Below are 22,949 nucleotides of genomic sequence, written 5' to 3'. Positions count from 1 at the left end.
GAACCCCACGCACCCCAGCGTTTGAAAGGCTAGTAGCAAGAGAAAACAGTTCGTTGTAAGAGACATGCACTCTATAAAGGCATGCTAGGTCGAGTGGAAAATGGCATCTATGGTCCTGCTCCTACATTATACAGGATACTCTACTAGCTCTATATTAGGCATATCAATCGTGCAACTTTTCCCAGATTACGCCCAAACCAACCTCTTAACCCTCCACCCTATTAAATCCAGTAATCCGGTTGCCCTCCTTGCTTCTCCAACACCCACTATATCCCCCTTCTCCACCCGCCCCTCAATCCCAACCACCCGTCCGATCTCTTCCGCCACATTACGGATCAACTCCTCCTCGCTCACAGGCGCCGCTAACGCCCCTCCGTCTCCAACAGCGGCTGTCCGCGCCTGAAGAGCTTTGAGCGCAATGATCCGCTCCTCGCCTGATTTTCTCCCTCTCTCCCCGGCCGGATTCTCTTTATCCGGCGCAGCCTCAGCTGCAGCCACGCCATCTAGCATTTCCCTAGAAGCCACTGTAGATAACGACCGTGTATTAACGCGGGTGATATCATCAGCACCCGCACGATACTTCACCAGCATCCCCACATTCCTCTTCTCATCACACTGCGCCCTCGTCAGTGTGGCAGTGATATACGGCCCCCACTTGACTCCAGTCACATGTCTCAAGTCCATTCGCTCAAAGCTCTCTACTTTCTCCATATTCCAGTCGAAGCGGCAGGCATAAAGAGCTGCGTCAGTGAGGAGGAGTACGCTCTCTTCCATGTGCCCTTTGACTGAGTTCGCCTCGTGTGGCGTAAGGAAGGCCCAGCCGCCGAGGAGCTCCTCCGAGGCGTCCTCTACGACGAGTCTGTGGGAGGTCTCAATGCCGCGCTGGCGGGTGCGGGAGAGGGAGACAGACGGGTCGGCGGTCATGAGGTTTGTGCCAAAGTCTTCGAAGATCAAGGCAGAGACGCTGCCGACTAGGAAATCGATTGTGGCTTGGGAGAAATAGTCGTTCACGATTCTGAGTGTGTTAGAAGGGTTTTAGGAGGTTGGGGATAAAAGCGGAGGATACATACCCGCTGTAAAATCGTGAGATGGAGAGGCCCATGTCAGTCAGAGCCCCTCTGTAGTCCCTCTTCCGGGTCCGAGTGTAGTCCCCCTTCATCGCAGCTGTGCTTGCATACTGCTTACTCACAGCATCGCCATTGTCTGCCCACAGCACGTTGAACCACTGCGTTGTCTGATCCAGCTGAGCGCTCATATCGAAGCCTTCCACTTTAAGTTGTTGCTCCAGTACTTGTCGCGCAACGGCGCTTTGCACTATATTCGTACGATCAAGACAATCCATACAATTTGTTCTCAGAACACCGCTCTGCCTAGTCTTCGCGTCCCCGTCGCGAGAAATGGTATAGCCAAACTTTTCCAAGGAAGGAGAGAGTGAATCGAGGAGGAGCGACACATTCTCAAACTTCATGCCCCGACATACAGAGTGAAAATCGAACCACTCAAATAGGGGCTTCTGGCCGTTTACTCCGCCTTCATCATTAAGTCGTTTCCAGTATTTCTCGTACGCATCTCCAACGATACCTTCATTATCATGTTTCTCTACCAAGTTCGTAATCGTCACGTCGCCATATCTCTCTGTCAAAATCTCAAAGTGCTTCTTGAAAGCCTCGAAGTTTGTAGCCTCAGAGTTCTGCATCTGAGGCACGGGCTTGAACGAGTATGGCGATTGAGAGAAGAAGACTGGGATACTGGCGCGGATTTGCACGAATGAATATATGGGCGATGTGGTCCATGTAGGCGTCGAGAGGATCTGTTCGGTTTCGACACTGTTGGCGCAGTGGCCATCCTCGTCGATTCCGCGGCGGAGATAGCGCAACCCTGCGCGTTTAACAGACCGCCTTGATATGAGTGTCAGGAGATACGTGCTTGTAGGTTCGAAGACTAAAGCTCGAGGATCGTGACCCGATATTGGCGACAAATCTGACGAATTCTTGTCGTCAGGGGTATCATCACAGTCGCTTTCCACGTATTTTGGCGTGGTTGGGCAGTCTGATGTTGGGCGGGCAGTCCTCTCTTCGTTTGGATGCATATCTCTCAGCTCTAGGATTTCTCCACCCGCCTCTGGCAGTTTTGCAACGGGGTATCTTTCAATCGAGAAAGACCGCTGTCCCACAAATCCCTGCATCAGCGGTAGGACGAGAGAATGTTGTCCTGCATCGATGAATGGCCGTATGACATTGCGATTCCAGAAGAATAACGGGTCAACCTCCTCATAAAGGGGTAGATCTGACCCATTCTCTGACCTTGAACTGCTGACGCTCCTTGTGATATCATAATCATAAGCAAAGTAAAAGCTCCTCGACGATCCAAACAACAAACTCGTCGTCCTCAGCAGCTTAGGCAACAGAGCCGCCACATGCTCATCCTTAAGCCCACTCTCCTCTCCACCCTCTGTCGCTTTTGCCTCCCCTGCATTGTCTGCTGCGGATACCATGGGCGTTGTTGGCGTAGTAGATGTCTGAGTATCACTCTCCGCATCCACACCAGCACTGCTCAACCCAACTCCCGCCATCTTCCTGTCCGGCGCCCACCCGTTCCTGTTGAACCAATTTCGCGCAAACCGGCCGTAGCCGCCTTTCTTCGCAAACACATCGTTCACCACGCTTGTGGAGCGTTTATGTAACCTCGTTTCCGGCGGGGGAGTTATGGTGGAGATCTCCTCATCCTCGACGTCGTCGCTGCCGAGGCCCGAAAGGACCGCCTCGTCATCGCTGTTGTCGCCTTCGTCTTCTTGCTTAGATGTCGCATTCCTTGACAACGACGCGTGTGTGCTCACCACAGAAGCTTCGGCGTCTTTCTGTAAGGCAAGAGGCGTGAGTGCAACATCTGTCACGACGTAGATGGGGTGGTTGTGCAGTTGAGCCACTTGTTCGCGACGCGTTATGGAGATAAGGTAGGAGGTTTGGGCGACTGTGAGGAGGCCTGGTAAGAATACGTTAACGTGTGTTTCTTATATTCTTTAATTGGAGCGAGACATATACCGACTATGCCAAAGGCCTCGAAACTTTTCCGGTCGCCATTGCCATCGTGGTTGGCACTGGACAGGACAGGTCCCACGGCAGAATTCTTGTATGAAATCCTAACTGGCGGTGTTTGCCTTTGGCCCTTGGAAGGTAATGGCTGTAAAACCAGCCCATCTTTCCTAGCTGTGATGGTAACCTTGCGCGCAATGCTGGGCATGGTCGTCTATATTTCTATCTGCCCCTCGTCCGGGGGTACATGCGGTAATCGCTCGGTATCGAGGGCGACAAAGAAAGAGAGTTGAGATCCACGGCATATATCAAAAATCTACGAGTACGCATAGCAACGCGCCACGATAGGTAAATGACAGATGTGGCCAAATAATTGTTTCAATTTCACGGCGCGGTGACTGGCCTGGCGCTTATAAAGTTCGTCAGATGGCCGATGATCTATGTCCACGTGCGATAAGGTCTGGGGAACAGACTCCCAAGACTTCGCCGACCATGCCACGGGGGTCATTCTGACATGTAGAATAATAGTAAAGCCTCGTAATGCTACGATACTGCTACAGAATGCTTGTCGGATTAAAATATGATATAGTACATAATTCTCAAGTATGGATATACTACGCACTCTGCACTGCTAGTAATTAAACAGTCATACAGGAGAGCCAAATTGTATAACCTATTTTCCGATTCTAGTAAATCCCGTCAACTGATGCAGCGAACCTCCCAGCTGTTTACTATCAGGTGAAACTGGAAAGTCCCAACTTTCATACCTCTCCCACATTTGCTTCGTCCTTGGAGAGTCTGGGTTGGCATATGGTTTCCTAATAAGACGCAAGTTAGATAGAACCACAGTAGCGGAAGTGGGATCAAATACCCGCGCGAGTTCCAGACAGTAGTCCCTGAGGGTGATAAAAACGAGTGGCTGCCGCGCGAGATCTGCAATAATCTGCTTAACTGGTGCCTCTGGGAATGCGAGAAGACCACAGTCTCGTCGTCTGCCAGCTCATGTGTGCCATACTTTGGCCTCTCAGTTTCCGAGGCAAGCGATGTGTGCGGCGTACAGTTGACTTCTCGGCCAGTGACGGGATTCAGAAGCGGAGGAAGAAAGGTTGATTCCGTGTGTGGCATTGAGAAAGTCAGGTGGCCGACATGGTGACCGATGCGGGCCAATGATTCCATGCGAGAAGGCCGGGACAATGCGCTCGGGGTAAAGGTTAGGTGAATCCGCGTATAACGCTGGAATCGCCTGCTCCACAGTCCACTCCGTGCACTTGACCATTCGTGGCCTTCCCTCGCCAGGTTCATAAAACGAGCCTTCAGCTTTCATCTGCTCCGCCCTCATAGTTTTTGTTGAATCCTCGGCCCGGAAGCAGGGATCAGGGCCCTGATACCGAAGCTGTGTCAGCCAGGTTCGTGATCCTTCGGATACTGGATCTTCCGGTTCTAAAGCTTCGATTCTGAAGCTCTAGGGAACGGACCGAAACCAGGAGGGTTTCAGGATCCGAGCCGCGAATAGGCACAGGGATAGAGCCCGTAACAGTATATATATAGTAGTTAGAATAGCTTCAATTATAAGAACATGCATTACAAAATTATCACTTCGGGCCCTACTGCTTCGTGACTATATTTTCAGTTTATATTCTCTACCTACTGCCACGGATCCTACGGATATTGTTCAACAGTTTTGATACTAAACTTCTTTTGCTTCGGCGGTGGCGGCAGTGCTTCCAGAACCGCGTTGATTTTCTCGGGATAGGTAGCTGATTTGTGGAATTCTCACTCCGTGCCCGGGATAAGGGGCAGCGATGCCGCCCAGGCCGCCAAGCGCCAACCCGGGGCCAAGCCCAGTATCACCCAACTCAGAAGATAAAACTGGGCACCACTGCTCTGAGACTAGCTCGGAAGCAGAGTTTTTTTGCTATATAAAAGTAGTTACAGTGGCTAGATGAATAAAAACATGCTTTCACAGATCACTGTTCTGAACCTGGTTGACACGCCCGTAATTATCATATTATTCTATTATCACGGACCGCTACCAACACCTACAAGTTCTACATGATTCCACCATGCCAATGAACTCTTTGTGGACGAAGATTTCAGACTCCTCAGGACGGCCCTCCCTTCTCGTTGCGTACACCATTCCGGATGTGATGTCCCCCGTGACGAGACGAACGGCGCCGCTGCCATCGGCCTCCGTTTATACGGAATAGGCTAAACCATATCACAAAGCTTAAGTTTCTCTCTGCATTTAAAGAAGCATTTAAAGCTGCATTTATAGAGCAGAACATATAGAGCGGATTCCGAGCTACAGGACTAGTTCCGTACGAGCCGTAGAATGTCCTCCCTCACTTAAATCTACACTTAAGGACTCCAACCCCTCCTATACTTAAGAGTGACAATTAGACTTCAAAGTCTCCTTAAACTATAAGGGAGCTCAACTTTCAAACAGAGCACATTAAGAACCGCATCTCACGACTCAGAACAGCTCTCCTAGCTCAATTAATTATGCTGTTAGCTGCCCTATCAAAGGAGCAGAAGTGATGATGCATGCTGCTGTTCTGCTTAAGGCCAGTGTATTAGATAGTATTGGCGATACGGGTCGTATACGGCAATACTGAGTCAGTGCGTATTCCAAAATCCCAATACGGGTCTAGTGCGTATTCAGTTCTCAATACTGGCCGTATACGGGCCGTATTACTAGCCGTATACAGCTAGTATTGAGGCTTAAAATTCGAAACAAGGGGTTCGAATAACTTCAATTGATAGATCGTTATATACTATATATTACTACAATGACTTCACAACCTTCGGATATACTGTCACAGCTCGACAGTGAGCTATTTGTCAGTGAACGATTCGAAACCCCGACTTCGCCTATACTTAAACGTACGCTATCCTCTCCCTCTGTTTCTGTAACAACAACTGCAAGCAGACGATTTTCGAAAGTCTGGGACCATACACCTGTTAGCCGCTGCGATATCATTCGGAACTACCAGGGCAGGTTAATATGGCGTTGTAGATACTGTCTAAAAGAGTATCTTGAGTCTGGCGGAACAAAGATTATTACAAGGCACTTAAAAGAACACGACATAGATATATCCTCTACTCAGGAATCTCGAACTACTTCAATTCAAAGCAATATCGCTGAAGCTTTCGACAAAGCTAAAGAGATAAATCATAAACGCCGCTGCCTTTCTACTGTTGCAACTGAAGCCTTAGACCCTGCTGTTGTTGAGCAGCTATATGTACGATGGATTACAACTTGTGGAGTCCCTTTCTGTATGGCAACAATATTGGAATTTAGGGCATTACTCCATTACCTTAATCCAGAGATCGATAACTGGCTACCTAACTCATTTCAACAATACAGACCTGGACGTTGCGTACATACAAGGCTCAAAAGCAACAGATCAAACGCGATGTACAATCAGCTCTGTCAAAAGCCCACTTTACAGTTGACCTCTGGACTTCTCCCAACTCTCTTGCAATTCTTGGTATAATCGCACACTATATATCCGAAACTGGCCAATTAGAACACTCTGTTCTTGCATTACAAGAACTAGATGGCGAGCATACAGGTTAATAACTTTATAGTAATATTTATAGTAATCAGCTAACATCTACAGGACTTATTATGAGAAGACCCCCCCGCACCTCTACTTCACCAAGACACAGATGGCAGTTTGGCGGAACTTTGCATCATGGAGCTTCGATGGCGAACAAGTCTACCTTCCTGGCCCTGCTGACTGGTACCCTGATGGCTATGATACTGAGTTCTATGGCTTTCAGTTGGATTCTGATGCACTTGGCGCCTTTCGGGCCTGGGAGGTGTTGAGAGAAGAGACTGAGCCAGCTGAGTACAAGTGGATCCTCCCATCTGACGACAGATTGTTGCTGTTGTCCCCAACCAAGGAATCCGAGGAGCTTCTCTCCCAGTTCTACAATATGTAGATCAAGTGCTGCTTTTAGAATATACTAGATAGCCCAATGCACTACTTTCTATACTACAAGCCCTCATTGAAGTAAGTTATATACTTCAGATCATTTTTCATTGTGTCACGTGGTTAATACGGCCCGTATACGGCCAGTATACGGGCTCCGTATCGTATTAACCAGTGCCAGTGCGTATTGAGTTGAACCCGTATCGTATACGCACTGGTTACAAAAATGAACCCGTATACGGGCCGTATAATACTATCTAATACACTGCTTAAGGCAGAAGTTAAGGCTCTACAAGCGGCAAATGAACAGAAAAAGAGGAGGGAAAGGAAGCGTAAGAGGCGTATAATGCAAGGGGGTAGTCTCTCTATACAAGAGGGAGAGGATATCCTTTAGGCAGCTAAGGTTGATACTTAGGTCCGTACGGAGGTAGCAAGTGAGACTGCTCGGCAGGTAGGTTCTACAGGCCGACAGCAGCGCTATAGCCAATGTGAGAAGATAGTACACAATGCCCATACGTGCAAGAGGCGCTAGGAATCAATTACGATCGAATAAGGGTCAATATAGTCATAGTCAAATTTCGGTGTTGTTGGTGGCGACTCGCTTGAAATACGTTAGTGAATAGGCACCTCGAATGATATCGGGCTCGTATATATCAAAGATCCGTTGATGAGCCGCCATCAGTGAATGAACTCCAAAATCCCTGCATTGAAGTAAAGATGGAAGAATAATTTCAGACCATTCTCGAATAACCTAGGTCGCCACAAATATTATAATTTGTAACGGCAGATCGAAGGCGAAGAACGCTACAGGATGGCGAGCAAGTGTTGGAGAGTGGTTCCCTGGCGGCTGCCTATCTGTTTCACACGAATAAGTAGGTATCCACCATCACTATAAATCCGCACCTCACCTAGCTTTGTGTCCATTTAGTTCAAACAACAGCTGCCTTGACACTCAGCATCGTTTATAAACCCCTCCTCGGCATCCACACCTCCCACATTTCCCCAGCCAAGGCCGGCCCCACAACCCCCACCATGAACGACGGCTGGACCCGCCACTTCGACGAGAATACCCAGCTCTGGGCCTCCACCAACACGCAAACAGGCGAGATGATATACGAAGATGACCCTGAAGAGCCCGAGGAGCAAGAGGAAGCCCTGGTAGACGCCGATTACCACTCCGAGTACCGCCTCGTGTCCATCGTCCGTCGCAAGGGCGGCGATCCAGCTTTCAAGCACTGGGCCCTCTTCGTAGAGGACAAGGACGGAGACACGGAGGGTTTTGAGTGCGAAGTCGAAGGATCGCGGAAACGGTTCACGTACGCCGAGGGTCGGGTTTTCACAAACGCACCTGTGACTACGTTGGATACGCATCCTGTTGGGTACGTGGACGTGGAAAATCTGCAGAACCTCATGGAATTTGCGAGGGTGTCGACGATCCATAATGAGGATGAGTACTGGTGCTGTCAGGATTTTGTGTGGACGCTCGTGGAGGAGTTGGAGGCGGGGGAAATTCTTGAGCACTGTGATGATTTTGAGAAGGAGAGGAGGGAGATTTATGGGTTAAAAGGGCCGCATAAGTAGAAGATGCGTCGTTGCGGTGGTGCTTGCTATGCTGATTCCATGACTGAGATACGTGCGGAATTGATTGCGTTATTCTGCGGTCAATAGTTATCAAAGTTCTAGAAACCCGCATCCAAGCATGCTCTTCCGAAGCTAGCAATCCCGATTTATTCCCCAGTCAGAATTACATCTCCCGACCAGCCACCGGACTACATAACCACACACTTCTTCTTCTTCTTCTTCCCCTCCCCCTCTCCCTCCCCATCCTCCTCCACATCATCCCCCTTATCATTCCCCTCCCCCCCTTCCATCCTCGCACCACCACTCGCAATCCTCACCAGCGCAGGCAACCTATCATACCGTCCCACCCTCTTCCTTTTCCTCGCTCCCGTCTTCGGATGCACGAGATCCACCTTCCGCACCGTCTTCCCCTCGCTATTCTTTTCCAGCACCCACTTTTCCATGATGCGGCCTTTTTTTGTGGTTTTCCAATAATGGCTACGTGGGTGCTTTAGGGGTTCTGGTTTATTGGGGGCGGCTGAGTCAGGGTCCATTGTGAGGATTGAGGCATTATTGTCTTGGGAGGCATTCATGGAATATGAATTATATGTTGGGGGTTTTGCTGTGGTAGTGAATGCATTTGAACTTGATGAGGTGATTCATGAGGTGGCAAGTAAATGGCATTATCAACAATCATCTTCAGGTTCATACCAGAAGGAAATGCAACTTCTAGTCTAACTCTGACCTCGACTCTTCTACTCACTCCTCATCCAATTTCCTTTCTATGGCCCCGCCGGGTCTAACATATGTCTTATAATCAAGTTTTTCTCGTCCCTCCGCACCAAAGTCTAGCCGCCCTTCTCCCTCATACGTCGAGATACCCAGATGCTCTTGCCGCCCCTATCATAGCGATAGCGAAAACATGCATGGCCGCTTCCCCCCCCTCCACTCGCCACGAGCCAGCGCGCACAACTTAGAAGCATCCCCCACCCCCTTTACAGACTAGCCCGCACCTCCACCCAAACCCCCCTCGCCCTCCCCACCACCATTCCCCCCTCCCCTTCCCCTCCCTCCCCCACCCCCAGCATCTCCCCTTCAAGCACCCACTTCCTCCCCCTCCTCTCCGCCACCCAAACCCTCACCACCACCACCCCGGGCGTCGCCAACCTCCTCACAAAATCAACCTTCAAGCTCGCCGTCACGATATCCGTTCCCGCCAGCGGGCATTTCGGATTCGCCGCCGAGGAACGCAAGCGCATCATGGAGACGCCCATTGCTTCGTCAAAGAGGGCGGCTATGAGGCCGCCGTGGGCGGTTGTGGGGTAGCCGTTTAGGGCGTCTCCTAAAGCGAAGAGGGTTGAGACTTGCTCTGTCCCTATCCCTGGCGCTAGTGGTGGGGCTGAGGGGTCCGTGGCAGCGTCGGCGACGACTCCGTCAGAGGGCCGGGGAGAGGAAAAAGACAGCATATACGGAATCGTATCCCCCGTGCGCAGCGTGATGGCAAAGAAAGAGTCCTCAGTGCTTTCCTTGGGGACGCGGGAGGGGGTGGGTAAGAGCGTAGTGTCTGGGGCGGAGAGGAGGGCTGCGCACCAGGGGTGGGTGAGGAAGTGGGTTAGGTCTGGGTTTGAGGGGGTGGTGGCGGGGGACATTGTACTGGTGCTGGCGGCGGTGGTGGTGGTTGGGAGTGAGAGTGACGGTGGTGATGCTGATGGTTGATGCGACATTTTGCTCCGTGTCTGCGTCATCGTAAGGTAGGCACGAGAATTAAAAGAACGTGGGGCACCAGTATGTCCAGTCCCTTACTAGAGGCAGTTTTATCTATCCCGCCCCTGTGCCTGTGGTATCTTGATAACCAGCCGGGGCGCGTGCCGAGGTTAGATAGCGCCGGTGTTTGTGGGGAGCTTGAGCCGATGCGGAGAAGAGAGGATCGGATGGACGATCGGCGCGACAACAACTTTAAAATATCCTTTGGTCCAGATCTATTGCTTCCTCGATCCGTGGGTGAGTTTGTGGTCCGGACATGTGGGTGCTACATCGCGATTTCTGCACGCGCCGCCGTAAATGGGAAATTGTGCCAAGGTTGTTGAGCGGTATCACGTGCGGGGAGATATTTCGGTAAAATTAGACGTCTCATAATTATCAGTCGTATTTATGACTTACACGGATGCAAGACTCATCGAAGGGTAAAAAGGTAATCATATAACAGCATTGTCACATTCATACAATATCACCATGTAAAAGTAGTAGATCGTAGTATCATAGCATCAATCGATTCGAACACTTTATTATCTCCCCCTCCAATTACTTCTAATCTACCTTCCCCATCATAATCCCCAAAATCTACTATCAATTCCAAAAGAGTTGGCCGATCAGACCGCACGCACTCCGCGATCAATCCTCAATAAAAAGCGGCGCTAAATATCGCATATACAAAGTATTCTTTCTCTCCGTAATTCCTACACCGAATGGCAACGTGTAAATTATTCTCCACCCTTGGGCGGGTATCCCTTCATCATTTTCCCCTCTTCTCGACACTACTTTATCTCAAGCTAAAGCTTAGACAACGAGCGCAAAAAGCGCCATAACGGCACCGAGCACACCAGCGCTGACAGCGCTCTTGGAGGCGCTACCAGGCACGAACGGCGGCTGGGTTGGCTTCGGGAGACCACCGGTTCCGGTTCCGGCGGCAGCACCCGCGCGGCTGGTGGTGAAGCCTGGGACGGCACCAGCGGGGGCGGTGAAGACGCGGGCCGGGGCAGTGGGGGTGGCATGAACAGTGGCTGGGCCGGTAACGACGATGACCTGGCTGTTGGTGGTGGCAAGGACGACCTGTGGGACAGTGACCTTGGTGGAGATGGCGGTGACGGTGAAGGTAGTCTCAGTAGCGGTTCCGGTTGGCTCGCACGGGACGGTGACGGTGGTGTCGACGACGATGGTGGTGACGGGACCAGTGAGGGGCTTCTGGATCTCAACAGCTCCCTTGTCGGGGCAGTCGGTGATGATGCCCGGGTTGGTAGGGACGTATGGTGCGCAGATACCCTGGAAGTACTCAGCGGCCTTGTTGATCTCAGCGTCGGTGGCACCGAAGGCGCTCAGACACCCGAACAGATTCTTGGTGAAGTCGGCCTTGGGGCAGAAGCAGCCGATGTCTGAGTTGGACTTGCAGTCGACTGGGAGCCAGGTCTTGATGCACTGAGGGAGGACGGGTGGGCAGGGGAGGCCGCCGCCTGGGGTGGTGGAGTTGGTCTGGGGAGGAGCGATGGTGGTGTTGGTTGGCTCGGCACCCTTGGTGGTAGTTTGCTTAGGGACGGTATGGGTGTTCGATGGGATGCCGGTCTGCTCTGGGCCCGATGGATTGGTGCGGGTGCACTTGGGGCAGAAGGTCTTGATGGAGGTGAGGACGACAGTAGAGGTGGTCAGCGTGGTCTCGATGGAGGTGAGGCCGGAGGTGACGTGGGTGAGAGTGACTGGGCACGATGTGACGGTGACATCGGTGACGATGGTGGTCAGAGTAACCTCGGTCTCAGTGGAGGCATGGATGGTCGCTGGGGGGGTGGTCTGGACAGTTGGCGCAGCAGTAGTGGACTTAACAGTTGGCGCAGCAGTGGACTGGATAGTTGGCGCAGCAATGGTGGACTGGACAGTTGGCGCAGCAATGGTGGTGGACTTTACGGTGCTGGCAGTAGCAGTGGGGTTAGGGCAGTCGAATCCGATGCTGTGGATGCCGATGTTGCAGGAGGACTTTACTCCGATGGCTGCCTTGACGAAGACGACGGTCACGTCCTTGGCGCCACCACACTGGGTGTTCTTGACGGTGGTACCGGTTGTCTTGCAGTGCGACTTCTGCTTGCAGATAGAGTTGTCGGGGAGGGTGTAGTGGAACTCGAGGTCGCAGTCGAACTCGACGGACACCTGGAAGTGGGTGATGGAGAACTTGTCGACCTCGCTGGCCTTGATCTTGAGGCCGGTGCTTATGTCGCTTAGGGCGTTGCCGGTGATACACTTGGACTGGTGGGTGTTAATGGGGAACGGTTTTGCAGTGATCGTTTGCGACTTACTCCGAAGGTCCTTGGGAGGAGAGCATCACGCTTGCGGCCACCGAAGGAGGACTTGCAGTTCCATCCGCCGGAGAATTCGAAGCCTCCGTAGTGATCGAATAATCCGAGGTTCAGGTCAGCCCAGGTGAAGCCAGACCACTGGGGCGTGGTACACTTGTCGATGGGGGTCTTGCCGGGGCAAGAGAATATAGGAGCGTTGTTCCATCCCTGCGGTATGTTAGATGAGGAACTTAGTAGGTGAACAAGCTCGACGTACGGTGACAACACCCTGGATGCCAACACCAGCTCCGATGCCTGCGCCAACACCAGCTCCGATGCCAGCACCAACACCAGCTCCGATGCCAGCACCGATGCCTGCGCCACCCTTGATGCCAACGTCAGCACCGATGCCAGCGACACCCTTGATGCCAGCGCCAGCACCAATGCCAGCGTCAAGGCCAGCACCGATGCCTGCGCCACCCTTGATGCCAGCGTCAGCACCGATGCCTGCGCCACCCTTGATGCCAGCGCCAGCACCAATGCCAGCGTCAAGGCCAGCACCGATGCCAGCACCAATGCCAGCGCCAGCACCGATGCCAGCACCAATGCCAGCGCCAGCACCAATGCCAGCACCAATGCCAGCGTCAAGGCCAGCACCGATGCCTGCGCCACCCTTGATGCCAGCGTCAGCACCAATGCCAGCGCCAACACCACCCTTGATGCCAGCGTCAAGGCCAGCACCGATGCCTGCGCCACCCTTGATGCCAGCGTCAGCACCGATGCCAGCGCCAACACCACCCTTGATGCCAGCATCAGCACCGATGCCAGCGCCAGCACCGATGCCAGCGCCAGCACCGATGCCAGCGCCAGCACCAATGCCAGCACCAGCACCGATGCCTGCGCCACCCTTGATGCCGGCGTCAGCACCGATGCCAGCGCCAACACCACCCTTGATGCCAGCGTCAGCACCAATGCCAGCGCCAACACCACCCTTGATGCCAGCGTCAGCACCGATGCCAGCGCCAACACCACCCTTGATGCCAGCATCAGCACCGATGCCAGCGCCAGCACCAATGCCAGCACCAGCACCGATGCTTGCGCCACCCTTGATGCCAGCGTCAGCACCAATGCCAGCGCCAGCACCAGCACCGATGCCTGCGCCACCCTTGATGCCAGCGTCAGCACCGATGCCAGCGCCAATACCACCCTTGATGCCAGCGTCAGCGCCGATGCCAGCGCCAGCACCAATGCCAGCGTCAAGGCTAGCACCGATGCCAGCGCCAACACCAGCACCGATGCCAGCGTCAGCACCGATGCTAGTGCGAGCAACGTGGATGCCAGCGCCAACGCCACCGCGGACGCCAGCACCGATGCCAGCGCCAACGCCACCGCGGACGCCAGCACCGATGCCAGCGCCAACGCCACCGCGGACTCCAGCACCGATGCCAGCGCCAACGCCACCGCGGACGCCAGCACCGATGCCAGCGCCAACGCCACCGCGGACGCCCGCACCGATGCCAGCGCCACCGCGGACGCCAGCGCCAGCACCTATGCCAGCGCCAACACCACCACCGATGCCAGCGCCAACACCACCGTGGATGCCAGCGTCAGCACCGATGCCAGCGCCAACACCACCGTGGAGGGTAGCAGCCAATGCTACGAGAGTAGCAAGAGAATGGGACTTCATGTTGGCAGTATAATCGGACTGGTTAAGTCGTGTTTGTTATAAGTGTAGTGATCGTCTGCTGGATATAAGATCGCAGCGAGTTTGAAAAGGAAAGCGAGAGCAGAGAAGCGAATGACTCTGGACTCTGGGGGAAAAAAAAAGACAAAATGACGTGAAATGGGAGAGAGAAGAAAGTGAGGCTCGTTTGAGGTGAAAAGAGAAGAGCAGAAGAAGGCTTGAGAGGCAGACAGCCTCTATGATATAGTCCTCTCACGATGGGCAACAACTCACGACCCCCTCGGTCGAACCCAAAGCAGCCCGACCCATCATGGCCGCCCCATGTGTCCACAAACACCCCCTGGCGCCTGGTCTGGTGCCCTGGAGGAGGCGGTGGTGGGGAAGGTCCATCGATCTGAAGATGCAGCCGAGATGTCCCTCTCCAGGCCCGCGCCCCAGCCCAGCGGGGACCCCCAAAACGAACGACGACGACTCACTTTTTTTTCTTTACCACGGCAGAACCTGACCCGGCCATGGCCAAGAACCCGCACAGAGGACCCCTGGCAACGCAAGTTCATGGGGCGCGGCATGAAGACGTTGGACTCGGACTTGACGCGCGGCGAACGGACTTGTCTGCGTGCCAAGGGGAGGGCGATGGGACGCTGGCGGCTTCGGCCTGATGGGGGGGGGGGGGGGGGGTGGGTTGAGGTGGTGGGCTGGAAGGGAGGGAGAAAGCTTGGACGGGATTCGTGCGGGTGCCGGAAATAGAGTGGCGGAGAGGGGGGTATGTACAGTTAACAGGTGCCCGAAAATAGAGTGGGAGGAGATGGTTGTGGTCGTGCCAGGACTCACAGGCGAATCGCCCAGGCATCCCAGGCATCCCAGGCATCTCACCCACGCCATCCTCACGCGACTACTGCAGGTACGCCTCCATCCCACCAATGGCATCGACTGAATCGTGTTGTAGTGGACTACACTCAGCAGTTTCCAGTAGTTGGACACCAAGACGGACTGAGCGGCGGAAGGGAAGTGGGAAAGGGGTTGGTGGACGGGCCTGTTTGGCACGGGGGGTACTTGCGCCCGTGTGTGGCTGTGTGTGCGGTGTGTGCGGTGTGTGTTTCTGTCGCCTGTAGGGACGATGCAAATCCCCCAAGCAGCCGCGCGCGACCAGAGATTTATTTGTCTCTCGCGAGCGCTTCGGTGGCAGGATTGCGCGTGTCACGGGGTGGATTACAGTCGCCTAACCGCCGTGTCTCTGTTGTGTTGTGGACAAATGCAGTCTTCTCCTTCAGTCCTGCCTCCGTACAGTGTCCACCCACCCCCCGTCCACCCCGTCCACCCCGTCCACCCCCCCAGAAGTAGACTCCCCCCATCCCCCCATAGAAGTAGACTCCCCCCCATCCCAAAGTTCTAGAGTACACTATACCTCGCACCCCGCCCCCCATTGGTGCGCTGCAACTCCCCCCCACCATTTTCGCGTCTCACACCCCGAAATGGTGTTGGGATGCGACACGGTGAAACACGGATATAGCATGGGTGTGGGTCGCCTCTGCGACGGCGCCGGAGGGGAGCCGACGAAAAGGGAAGGAAAGAGAAGAGGATGGAGGTGTTTCACCATACGATGTGGTATTGTCGCTACAATTAGGCATGACGGATGGCGGCAGATGCGAGGTTAGGTTGTTGGTTTTGGAGATGGCTCGACCCGTCACGGTTGCAAAGGGATGGATGGATTGGGAGTGAATGGATGGGATTGGAATCTCGGTTCTCCTCTGATAAGTCCAAAAGAATAGACCTCTTTCTCCTCTTTCTCCTCTTTCCCTCTTTCCCTCTTTCCCTCTTTCCCTCTTTCCCTCTTTCCCTCTTTCCCTCTTTCCCTCTTTCCCTCTTTCCCTCTTTCCCTCTTTCCCTCTTTCCCTCTTTCCCCTGGTAACTTAAATATAGTTGTAGTCCCCCTCCCTTTCCCTGGTGTGTTTCTCCCCAACAGGGAACCGAGCCGTGTCCGTCTGTACTGTAACACCCGTCCCTGCATATCTCCTGCACAACGTGTCATTCCCAATACCAAGTCAGTCTGTAGATCGGCAGCCCCTGACCGACGCCCTTCTGCCAAATCGGGCGCCGGGCACAGTCAGAACTGGGACTAGAACACTCATCTCATCACATGTGCGTGCACTCTAACTCTGGGACAGACGGTATATCTATTTACAGCCATAGACCAACTTAGTGCGTAATCATCGCCACCCACCCATCCCCAACGCCCAGCCTGCCTATGAAAAGTAATTCAAGTTACTTCACACAGTTACTTCACACAGCCGATTCATGAGATGTGACGGTTCATTCTAGATTACCCATTTCGCGGGGTTGTTTATTGAACGGTGTGGGAGGAAGTGCCACCACTGTGCCACCACTGTGCCACCACTGTGCCATCACTGTCCTCTCGATGCATGGAAAGATGGAAAGGAGAAAGCAAAGAAGGAGAAGGATGTGATCTCTCGTACCATACTGACTGACCGCCATCTGCAAAAAAGGGAGAAGACAATTGACTTTTACGGGCGTGTCTCATAGGGTAGTGTCTATGCAATGGATTCCTCTCCCCGTAGCTCGCGATAGTTCCGATAGCTCGCGATAGTTAGTCCGGATAGCTCGCGATAGTCCCGGTAGCTCGCGATAGTCCGGATAGCTCGCGATAGTCCCGGTAGCTCGCGATAGTCCGGATAGCTTGCGATAGTCCCGGTAGCTCGCGATAGTCCGGGTAGCTAGGTGATAGTCCCGTGATAGTCTGTTGATAGTCTGGTGATAGTCTGGTGATAGTCTGGTGATAGTCTGGTGATAGTCCTCCCATCACTCCTCCACCAACACCAACAGCCCATCTTACCATATCAAAACCACACATCACCACTCTACCTACCCTCCCGAAAGGCCAGACCAAACGATCATTCCCCGATCAGCTATCTAATTTCCCTCCCCAAGGCGGGAAGGAAAACGTGAGCCAGCCTTCCGCCGCGAAAGGGTGGGAGCACCGATGGGTGCGACTGCTGGTGTATTGCGGGTCTGCTCGGTAGATAGGATCCATGGGGGGGAGATTGCTGGTTAGGTTGGATTTGGTTCCGAGGTTTGTCTGTCTGTGAGGTTTCTTGGTGGGTTGTGGCGGGTATGGGGGTATGTCATTTTCGTCACTCGTACCCGTTTCTTTGCTTTTTGTCTTCTTTTTCGATTCCCAGCCCAGCCAGTTCTAGCTTCGCATTCTCTTGTCTAAAGTGAGCGGCACCCGCCTGCGCTTCATCACCCACCAATTCCATATCGTCGAAATAGCATATGGAAGTCGTCATGTGATTTTACACCACACTCAAGAATTTCCCTCGACGCAATATACAGCTAGGGGATGTAAAGCTATACTAAGCTAACTACAATATATAATAAAAAATCTTTATATGGGAAGAGAAATATATACCCAAACCTCTCCCCGACCCTAGTCCCTTCCGATGCGAAGAAGATATATTATACTCCGCTCATAAACTCCCAGTGCCCCCCTATCAGTAACAGCTTCAGTCGCCCGTACCGACACCAGCTTACTCACTATTGAGAAGCCCGGGAAGTATTTTTCTAAAGGGAATTGATGAAACGTCGAGAAGCCTGCTCTTCACCACCACCGACGGCACCAACACCAACAACTCCATCAACGGCGTCACCGACGCCACATATCTCAGATTCCTCGATAGACCCGCCAACCATCCCTCGCGGTCCCTTGATAGCCTCTACCTCATCACTAACAGAATCGACGACACCAGCGACACTGCCTCTGCCGTCGCGTTTCGCCCCCGTGGTATCGGTCGGCAGGGTGGGTAGCGCTGACTTTTCGACCGCGGTGTCTCGCTGTGTCAGGTCGTTAAACGGAATCGAGGAGCTCTGATAAATCGTCGAGGGCCGCGGCGCTGCGTCGACCGAGAGGGGAGCTGTTCTGAAGGCTGCCGACTTGTCCTGCTGCCCCGGCGGCCATCTTACCCGCGTACGCGATGGCACCGGCGACATCGGCGTCGGTGATATCGCGTTTCGCCTCCGCATCGCTACTTTGTTCGGAAAACGGCTTTCCGGTAATCAGGAGCGACAGTTCGTTCCTCATCTCCTCCGGGATGAGTGGTGCGCTGCCCTCCGACTGCGCGCTAACATCACGGCCGACCACGGGCACCAAATTCTCCCCTACTCCGTTGTGACGACCCCAATGGCTTCATCGACCACCTGCGTCGCAAGACCAAGCACCACGGCAGGATCTACTAACCGTAGTTCACCGTCGAGGCCAGGCAGGTCGCCCTGGTTGGTATGGCGGCCGCGCGAGTGGCGGGGACGAGCAGGAGGAGGATCACGGCGGAGGAGTAATGTATGATGGCTGTGTGGGCGGGCGGACATTGGATTTATTGACAGCTGAGCTAGTTCAAGACATTAGCATAGCAAACAATCCCATTATGGCCCGGGCCAGGCGGCAGGGGACGAAAGCCGCATCGACCTGCATGCTCTGACTGGTACAGTCCCTTGCGCCCCTTAACCCTGCCCGAGACAATTGGCTCCCTCAATCGGCATGCCGGCCGTGCACTGGGACCCCGCAGATTGGGGATGGTGCAGATCGCGCCTGCAAACAAGATTGGGAGGCAAAGGATGGGGATTTGCGACCGGAGTAGACGTGCAGTCCGATGCGCGATTAAGGTTATGGGAGCTGCCGCTGCGTTTGATGGGTCAGTGTGTGGGGTAGCTATCTTAGCCTGGATCGTGCAATGACATTTTTGTACACGCATTTCATAGCGTTTATTACGCTGTGTGATTGTAAAGAAGCACTCGGGCAGCATTCTGTAGTACCAAGGTGCTGGATCAATTCCATGGGTCTCTGTTGCTTTATTTTGGGACCTCGAGTTGCTGCATCGAACTTCACGAGAGCAGCCCAGTTTGCAAACCATGGGAGCAACTAAATTCCAAAACCACGAGAGCAGCGCCGATATATAGATGATTATAATTATGTATATTAACTTTAATAAGATATATGGTATGTAGCATAACAGTAACGAGACCTAGTAATCCTGCTCCGTCCCACCAACGCTTGCAATCTCCTCTCCGTCCCACGTCTGCCTTCATCTACCACAACAACAACCCGTCGGAACTGTCACCACAACGTTTCAATCGCGTTCAGAGCGTTCAGATAGGCAGCTTCGGTGATTTTGTTTGGGTACTTCATGTAGGTGTTCTCCGCGGCACTCAATGCCTTCCGGGCGTTGGCTAGAATCTCGGCTGGCGACAGATTAGGTTTGCTAGGCAAGGCACCGGATGCTGCGCCATTGGCATTCTCCCCGAGGCCTAGCGTATAATCGACAATTAGGGCGAGTTCTTGCACCTGCCTCGCGTTCAACTGAGTGCCGATGGACTTGTTGATATCATCAACCAGAGTCTTCACAGGGACTCCAATGGTAGAAGAGTCACCACCGCCTCTCGCCCTTAGAACTTCCACCTTGAGTCCGGCAATGTCCGGGATATGTCTGACGGGAGTGTAATCAGCATCCAATACGTCAGGGTCTAGGTTATAAATCCACCGTCTACATTATAACCTCCCTCGGATACTGGCACAGGCGATGTGAGGACGACAGAGAGGAGGCTAACGAGTGCAACGCCGAGCTTCATGATTCTGTAGTCCTGTTAGATTCGTCCTGGCTGAGGACTTGGTGCCTTCCGCAATAATAATATATCTTCTCAGGTAGAGACTGGCTCCGACTCAAATAGTTAAGTTGAATAGTCAAGTGGAATGGTTTATTGAAAGCAGCCGGCGAGAGCCTTGGTGTTTATACATTGATCCTGTAGGCACTTAGAATTAACTACCCAAACAAGGGTTTCCCCGCCCCAAAAAGAGCCCAGTTCAAAATTCGATGCGTTTAAACTTATCCAAGGCGCCAAAGATGCCAACAGGACGCTCAGCCGGTTTGCTGTTCCGCCTGGTTGGGCTTTCGTTGAAACATGATTCGCGGCACGGTCCCTTTGAACCCGACATCACCCTCTTCAACGGGAACCTCTCATGTGTCCGTAGAAAATTAGTAGGTCTTAACTGTAGACATATGTTTAAGTGTATGATATCACTTGCAGCGGTAGTATAAGTCATCAAGTTGAGTTGAACAACAGTTCACTAGAATTTGTGTTGTATTGTTGTTTTGAGTGAAGCTATCTACAGAACTATTTGTGGGTGGTCCGCAACCCGATTCGGTTGGCGAGCCACACGCCCAACCAATCAGTCTGAGCAACCTCCTCCTTCAACAACATATATTGAGTGCCACTACGGGCGAGACATTTTTGGCCTGATGTTAGTTGCCCTGGTTCTGGACCCCAGGGTTGATGTCGCTGTGGCCAAGGCTTCATATCCCTGGACCAGTCATACAACCGTGCGGGCTGATTCGCACTGGACACGGGTGATCGACGATTGACGGCCATATCTGGTCCAGTAAATGCTTGGCTATCGAATGCAACAGGGAAACATGGCTGGGAATCAATATTGCGTCTGAGCGATAAGATTACCCTGTCTGACAGCAAATTACCGCCCAGACTACCGGTCACGAGAATCTCACTGTAATGACAAATAGGTCTTAGCTATTATGGAATTCGCCGAGGGTTGCAGTTGAAGAGGGCACAGAAAACAGGCTATGGCAAAGATTGCCCGCACTCGAAGGATACTGGGGAAAAACCGCTCTCGCCCACAACGCTGTGCATTTCGTTCATGTTAGGCGCACATTACACGCATTGCTAGAAGTAATAGTATGCATACATACCAACCGGCAGCTTTACAACAGTGTTCAATGATGCCTACTGTTCCCTGAAGTACGAAGCTCTCACAGCCACAAGTTGTCCAACTTCCTCGCCGCCAGACCCACGATGCCAGACCCTGCGTATTTCTTATGCACCGCTTCACAATATGCACACGTTTCTTGAAGGCGTCGTATACATGCCAATTAACAGATTCAGGTTGTTGGCATTTACGTATGGAGCAGCACCGCGCTCTACCCTCACAACCCGACGCGTTTGGCGTAATTACTTACTGTATCTTGTAATAAAAATATACGGTAGGCACCGTTGTAGTAGTGGCACAACGGTGCGTAGGGCTTCTCTATGCCAAGTGCAACATGCGAACATCCTCATGATGGCCGTGGAACCCCCTGGCACCGCGTCGTGCTACAGATTCCTTGATACTAGACTTTAGCCAATCGACTAATGAAATAGTCTATACGAAATTATTCAATGGAATATCAACATCAAATTTATTTAATTGTTATGTAGCGTGAATATATTACACCGTTATCCTGTTACAATAATATCCCATTTAAGCGTATTATATTTTTTCCAAACCATAGTTAATTACCACCTATTTTTATTAACGTAGTAAATATGGTATGGTTATATTAATAACAACGACATAAGTATTTGTAATTATATTTTACTAATATTCGCCCACTTGTATTTACATGTTTTTTGAGAAAATTATCAAAAACAAACTATACTCCATGATTCCCAACTCCGAAGATGAAAGGCTACAAAACCCAAATTCCTTGGCTATAGTACTAAAAGATCCCGCTTGCTAGTTATTATAGTTAAAGTTAACATTATATCGTGAGCTCCTCGAACTTGATACCCCCCTTCCACTTATTATTTGCAAGGCTCTCTCTGTTTTCCTTGACTCGCACCCACTTCTTCCAGTAGTGCACATCATATGCTATCTTGTCCGATTTTTTGTAGGTTTTGTGCCATTTGTCCAATAGCCTTAAAAACAACCCAAAATTATATCTCCTGTAAGTATGGTGGACCTGGTGGTCAGCAGGCGACAACGCCTGCTTGCCAACAATGAGCATGATGGGCAGAAATAGGGGATTGAACAGCGTAAACCATGGCGACGCGGACCGGTAGCCGCTGTGACCAATGTATGTAGCGCTGAGCATGAAGCTGAAAGGTAACATCCAGTTCCACCAATTCGAGCCGGCGATCAGTGTCCAGATGGCCCAGGGAACTCCAATTGTAAGGAGATCGTCTCCAAAATCTGCGTAGCCAATCGCATATGCTGCAAACTATTAGCTGCGTGTAGAGGAGGCGTTTGTATTTGTGGTTATACCGTTCATAAGATGCACTGCGTCGTGATGCATTGCATGGACATATTTGTATACCAAATGCAAGCTGTGGAACTTGTGCATGGCAAAATGCATATAGAAGAATAAAACGTCGTGAATTGCCATATAGAGCAAGGTGTGCGCGCAGCAGGACACCGGGTTGAAGGCGAATGATCGTTCCATTCCGCTTTGGCAGGTCACAGCCGTGAAAATCGGCAGCAAGAAGGCCGACATCAAACTCCAGAATACTCTATAGCATATGTTAGATGGCACGACAGGGAGTGTATCAACATAACCCTTACATGCTTATATGTCGAGTCGAGTCAAGAGGAGCATATCGTTTGAGGAACCCTCGGAAGTATAGATAGCGTGTGGCTAAATACATCAACTCGAAGTACACGAGCGCAACGCTCGAGCAGATGGCACTGTACTAAAACAACACACGAGTTAGGCGTTGGTAAGTATTATCGACTGCATCGTACTGACAATGAATGTTTTCAGAAGTATGACCAGCAGAGCGGTAGGAACTTCGAAGCCATCGATTCGAATATGGACCAAAAATGTCTCCAATAGCTGATGAGACATGGTAAATAGAATAGGAC

The 22,949-nt window shown here is 52.2% G+C and overlaps 11 protein-coding genes across 11 annotated transcripts; 3 read left to right on the top strand and 8 right to left on the bottom strand.

Moving 5' to 3' along the window:
• Positions 1-186: 186 nt before the first annotated feature.
• Positions 187-3,240, bottom strand: VC83_02859 (uncharacterized protein; the record flags this gene model as incomplete). The annotated part of the gene is made up of 3 exons (XM_024466513.1): positions 187-1,015; positions 1,071-2,982; positions 3,042-3,240. The coding sequence occupies 3 exons, from the start codon at positions 3,238-3,240 to the stop codon at positions 187-189; spliced, it is 2,940 nt and encodes a 979-aa protein (XP_024325381.1).
• A 553-nt stretch (positions 3,241-3,793) lies between these two features.
• VC83_02858 (uncharacterized protein) lies at positions 3,794-4,371 on the bottom strand (the record flags this gene model as incomplete). The annotated part of the gene is made up of 3 exons (XM_024466512.1): positions 3,794-3,850; positions 3,904-4,024; positions 4,091-4,371. 3 exons carry the CDS (start codon positions 4,369-4,371, stop codon positions 3,794-3,796), a joined length of 459 nt encoding a protein of 152 aa, XP_024325380.1.
• Positions 4,372-5,821: 1,450 nt separating this feature from the next.
• VC83_02857 (uncharacterized protein) lies at positions 5,822-7,291 on the top strand (the record flags this gene model as incomplete). Its single annotated transcript, XM_024466511.1, has 2 exons — positions 5,822-6,030; positions 6,656-7,291. 2 exons carry the CDS (start codon positions 5,822-5,824, stop codon positions 6,978-6,980), a joined length of 534 nt encoding a protein of 177 aa, XP_024325389.1. The 3' UTR covers positions 6,981-7,291.
• A 711-nt stretch (positions 7,292-8,002) lies between these two features.
• Positions 8,003-8,551, top strand: VC83_02856 (uncharacterized protein; the record flags this gene model as incomplete). Its single annotated transcript, XM_024466510.1, has 1 exon — positions 8,003-8,551. One exon carries the CDS (start codon positions 8,003-8,005, stop codon positions 8,549-8,551), a length of 549 nt encoding a protein of 182 aa, XP_024325388.1.
• Positions 8,552-8,709: 158 nt separating this feature from the next.
• VC83_02855 (uncharacterized protein) lies at positions 8,710-9,200 on the bottom strand. The gene has a single exon (XM_024466509.1). It carries the CDS (start codon positions 9,121-9,123, stop codon positions 8,740-8,742), a length of 384 nt encoding a protein of 127 aa, XP_024325387.1. The 5' UTR covers positions 9,124-9,200; the 3' UTR covers positions 8,710-8,739.
• Positions 9,201-9,525: 325 nt separating this feature from the next.
• Positions 9,526-10,524, bottom strand: VC83_02854 (uncharacterized protein; the record flags this gene model as incomplete). Its single annotated transcript, XM_024466508.1, has 1 exon — positions 9,526-10,524. The coding sequence occupies exon 1, from the start codon at positions 10,273-10,275 to the stop codon at positions 9,526-9,528; it is 750 nt and encodes a 249-aa protein (XP_024325386.1). The 5' UTR covers positions 10,276-10,524.
• Positions 10,525-10,784: 260 nt separating this feature from the next.
• Positions 10,785-14,480, bottom strand: VC83_02853 (uncharacterized protein). Its single transcript, XM_024466507.1, has 3 exons — positions 12,845-14,480; positions 12,589-12,795; positions 10,785-12,538 (listed from the first exon to the last, which is right to left on the bottom strand). Exons 1-3 carry the CDS (start codon positions 14,252-14,254, stop codon positions 11,087-11,089), a joined length of 3,069 nt encoding a protein of 1,022 aa, XP_024325385.1. The 5' UTR covers positions 14,255-14,480; the 3' UTR covers positions 10,785-11,086.
• Positions 14,481-15,480, top strand: VC83_02852 (uncharacterized protein). Its single transcript, XM_024466506.1, has 2 exons — positions 14,481-15,152; positions 15,222-15,480. The coding sequence occupies exon 1, from the start codon at positions 14,573-14,575 to the stop codon at positions 14,996-14,998; it is 426 nt and encodes a 141-aa protein (XP_024325384.1). The 5' UTR covers positions 14,481-14,572; the 3' UTR covers positions 14,999-15,152; positions 15,222-15,480.
• A 2,350-nt stretch (positions 15,481-17,830) lies between these two features.
• VC83_02851 (uncharacterized protein) lies at positions 17,831-18,289 on the bottom strand (the record flags this gene model as incomplete). Its single annotated transcript, XM_024466505.1, has 1 exon — positions 17,831-18,289. The coding sequence occupies one exon, from the start codon at positions 18,287-18,289 to the stop codon at positions 17,831-17,833; it is 459 nt and encodes a 152-aa protein (XP_024325383.1).
• A 946-nt stretch (positions 18,290-19,235) lies between these two features.
• On the bottom strand, positions 19,236-19,888 carry VC83_02850 (uncharacterized protein; the record flags this gene model as incomplete). The annotated part of the gene is made up of 2 exons (XM_024466504.1): positions 19,236-19,711; positions 19,816-19,888. The coding sequence occupies 2 exons, from the start codon at positions 19,886-19,888 to the stop codon at positions 19,377-19,379; spliced, it is 408 nt and encodes a 135-aa protein (XP_024325382.1). The 3' UTR covers positions 19,236-19,376.
• Positions 19,889-21,849: 1,961 nt separating this feature from the next.
• On the bottom strand, positions 21,850-22,932 carry VC83_02849 (uncharacterized protein; the record flags this gene model as incomplete). The annotated part of the gene is made up of 4 exons (XM_024466503.1): positions 21,850-22,301; positions 22,353-22,597; positions 22,650-22,777; positions 22,834-22,932. 4 exons carry the CDS (start codon positions 22,930-22,932, stop codon positions 21,850-21,852), a joined length of 924 nt encoding a protein of 307 aa, XP_024325151.1.
• Positions 22,933-22,949: the final 17 nt, after the last annotated feature.

The sequence above is a fragment of the Pseudogymnoascus destructans genome (genome assembly GCF_001641265.1).
Source record: "Pseudogymnoascus destructans isolate 20631-21 unplaced genomic scaffold scaffold_7, whole genome shotgun sequence".
NCBI lineage: Eukaryota > Fungi > Ascomycota > Leotiomycetes > Thelebolales > Thelebolaceae > Pseudogymnoascus > Pseudogymnoascus destructans.
Note: the sequence above shows the minus strand (reverse complement) of the source record. Positions and strands in the feature narration are given on the sequence as shown.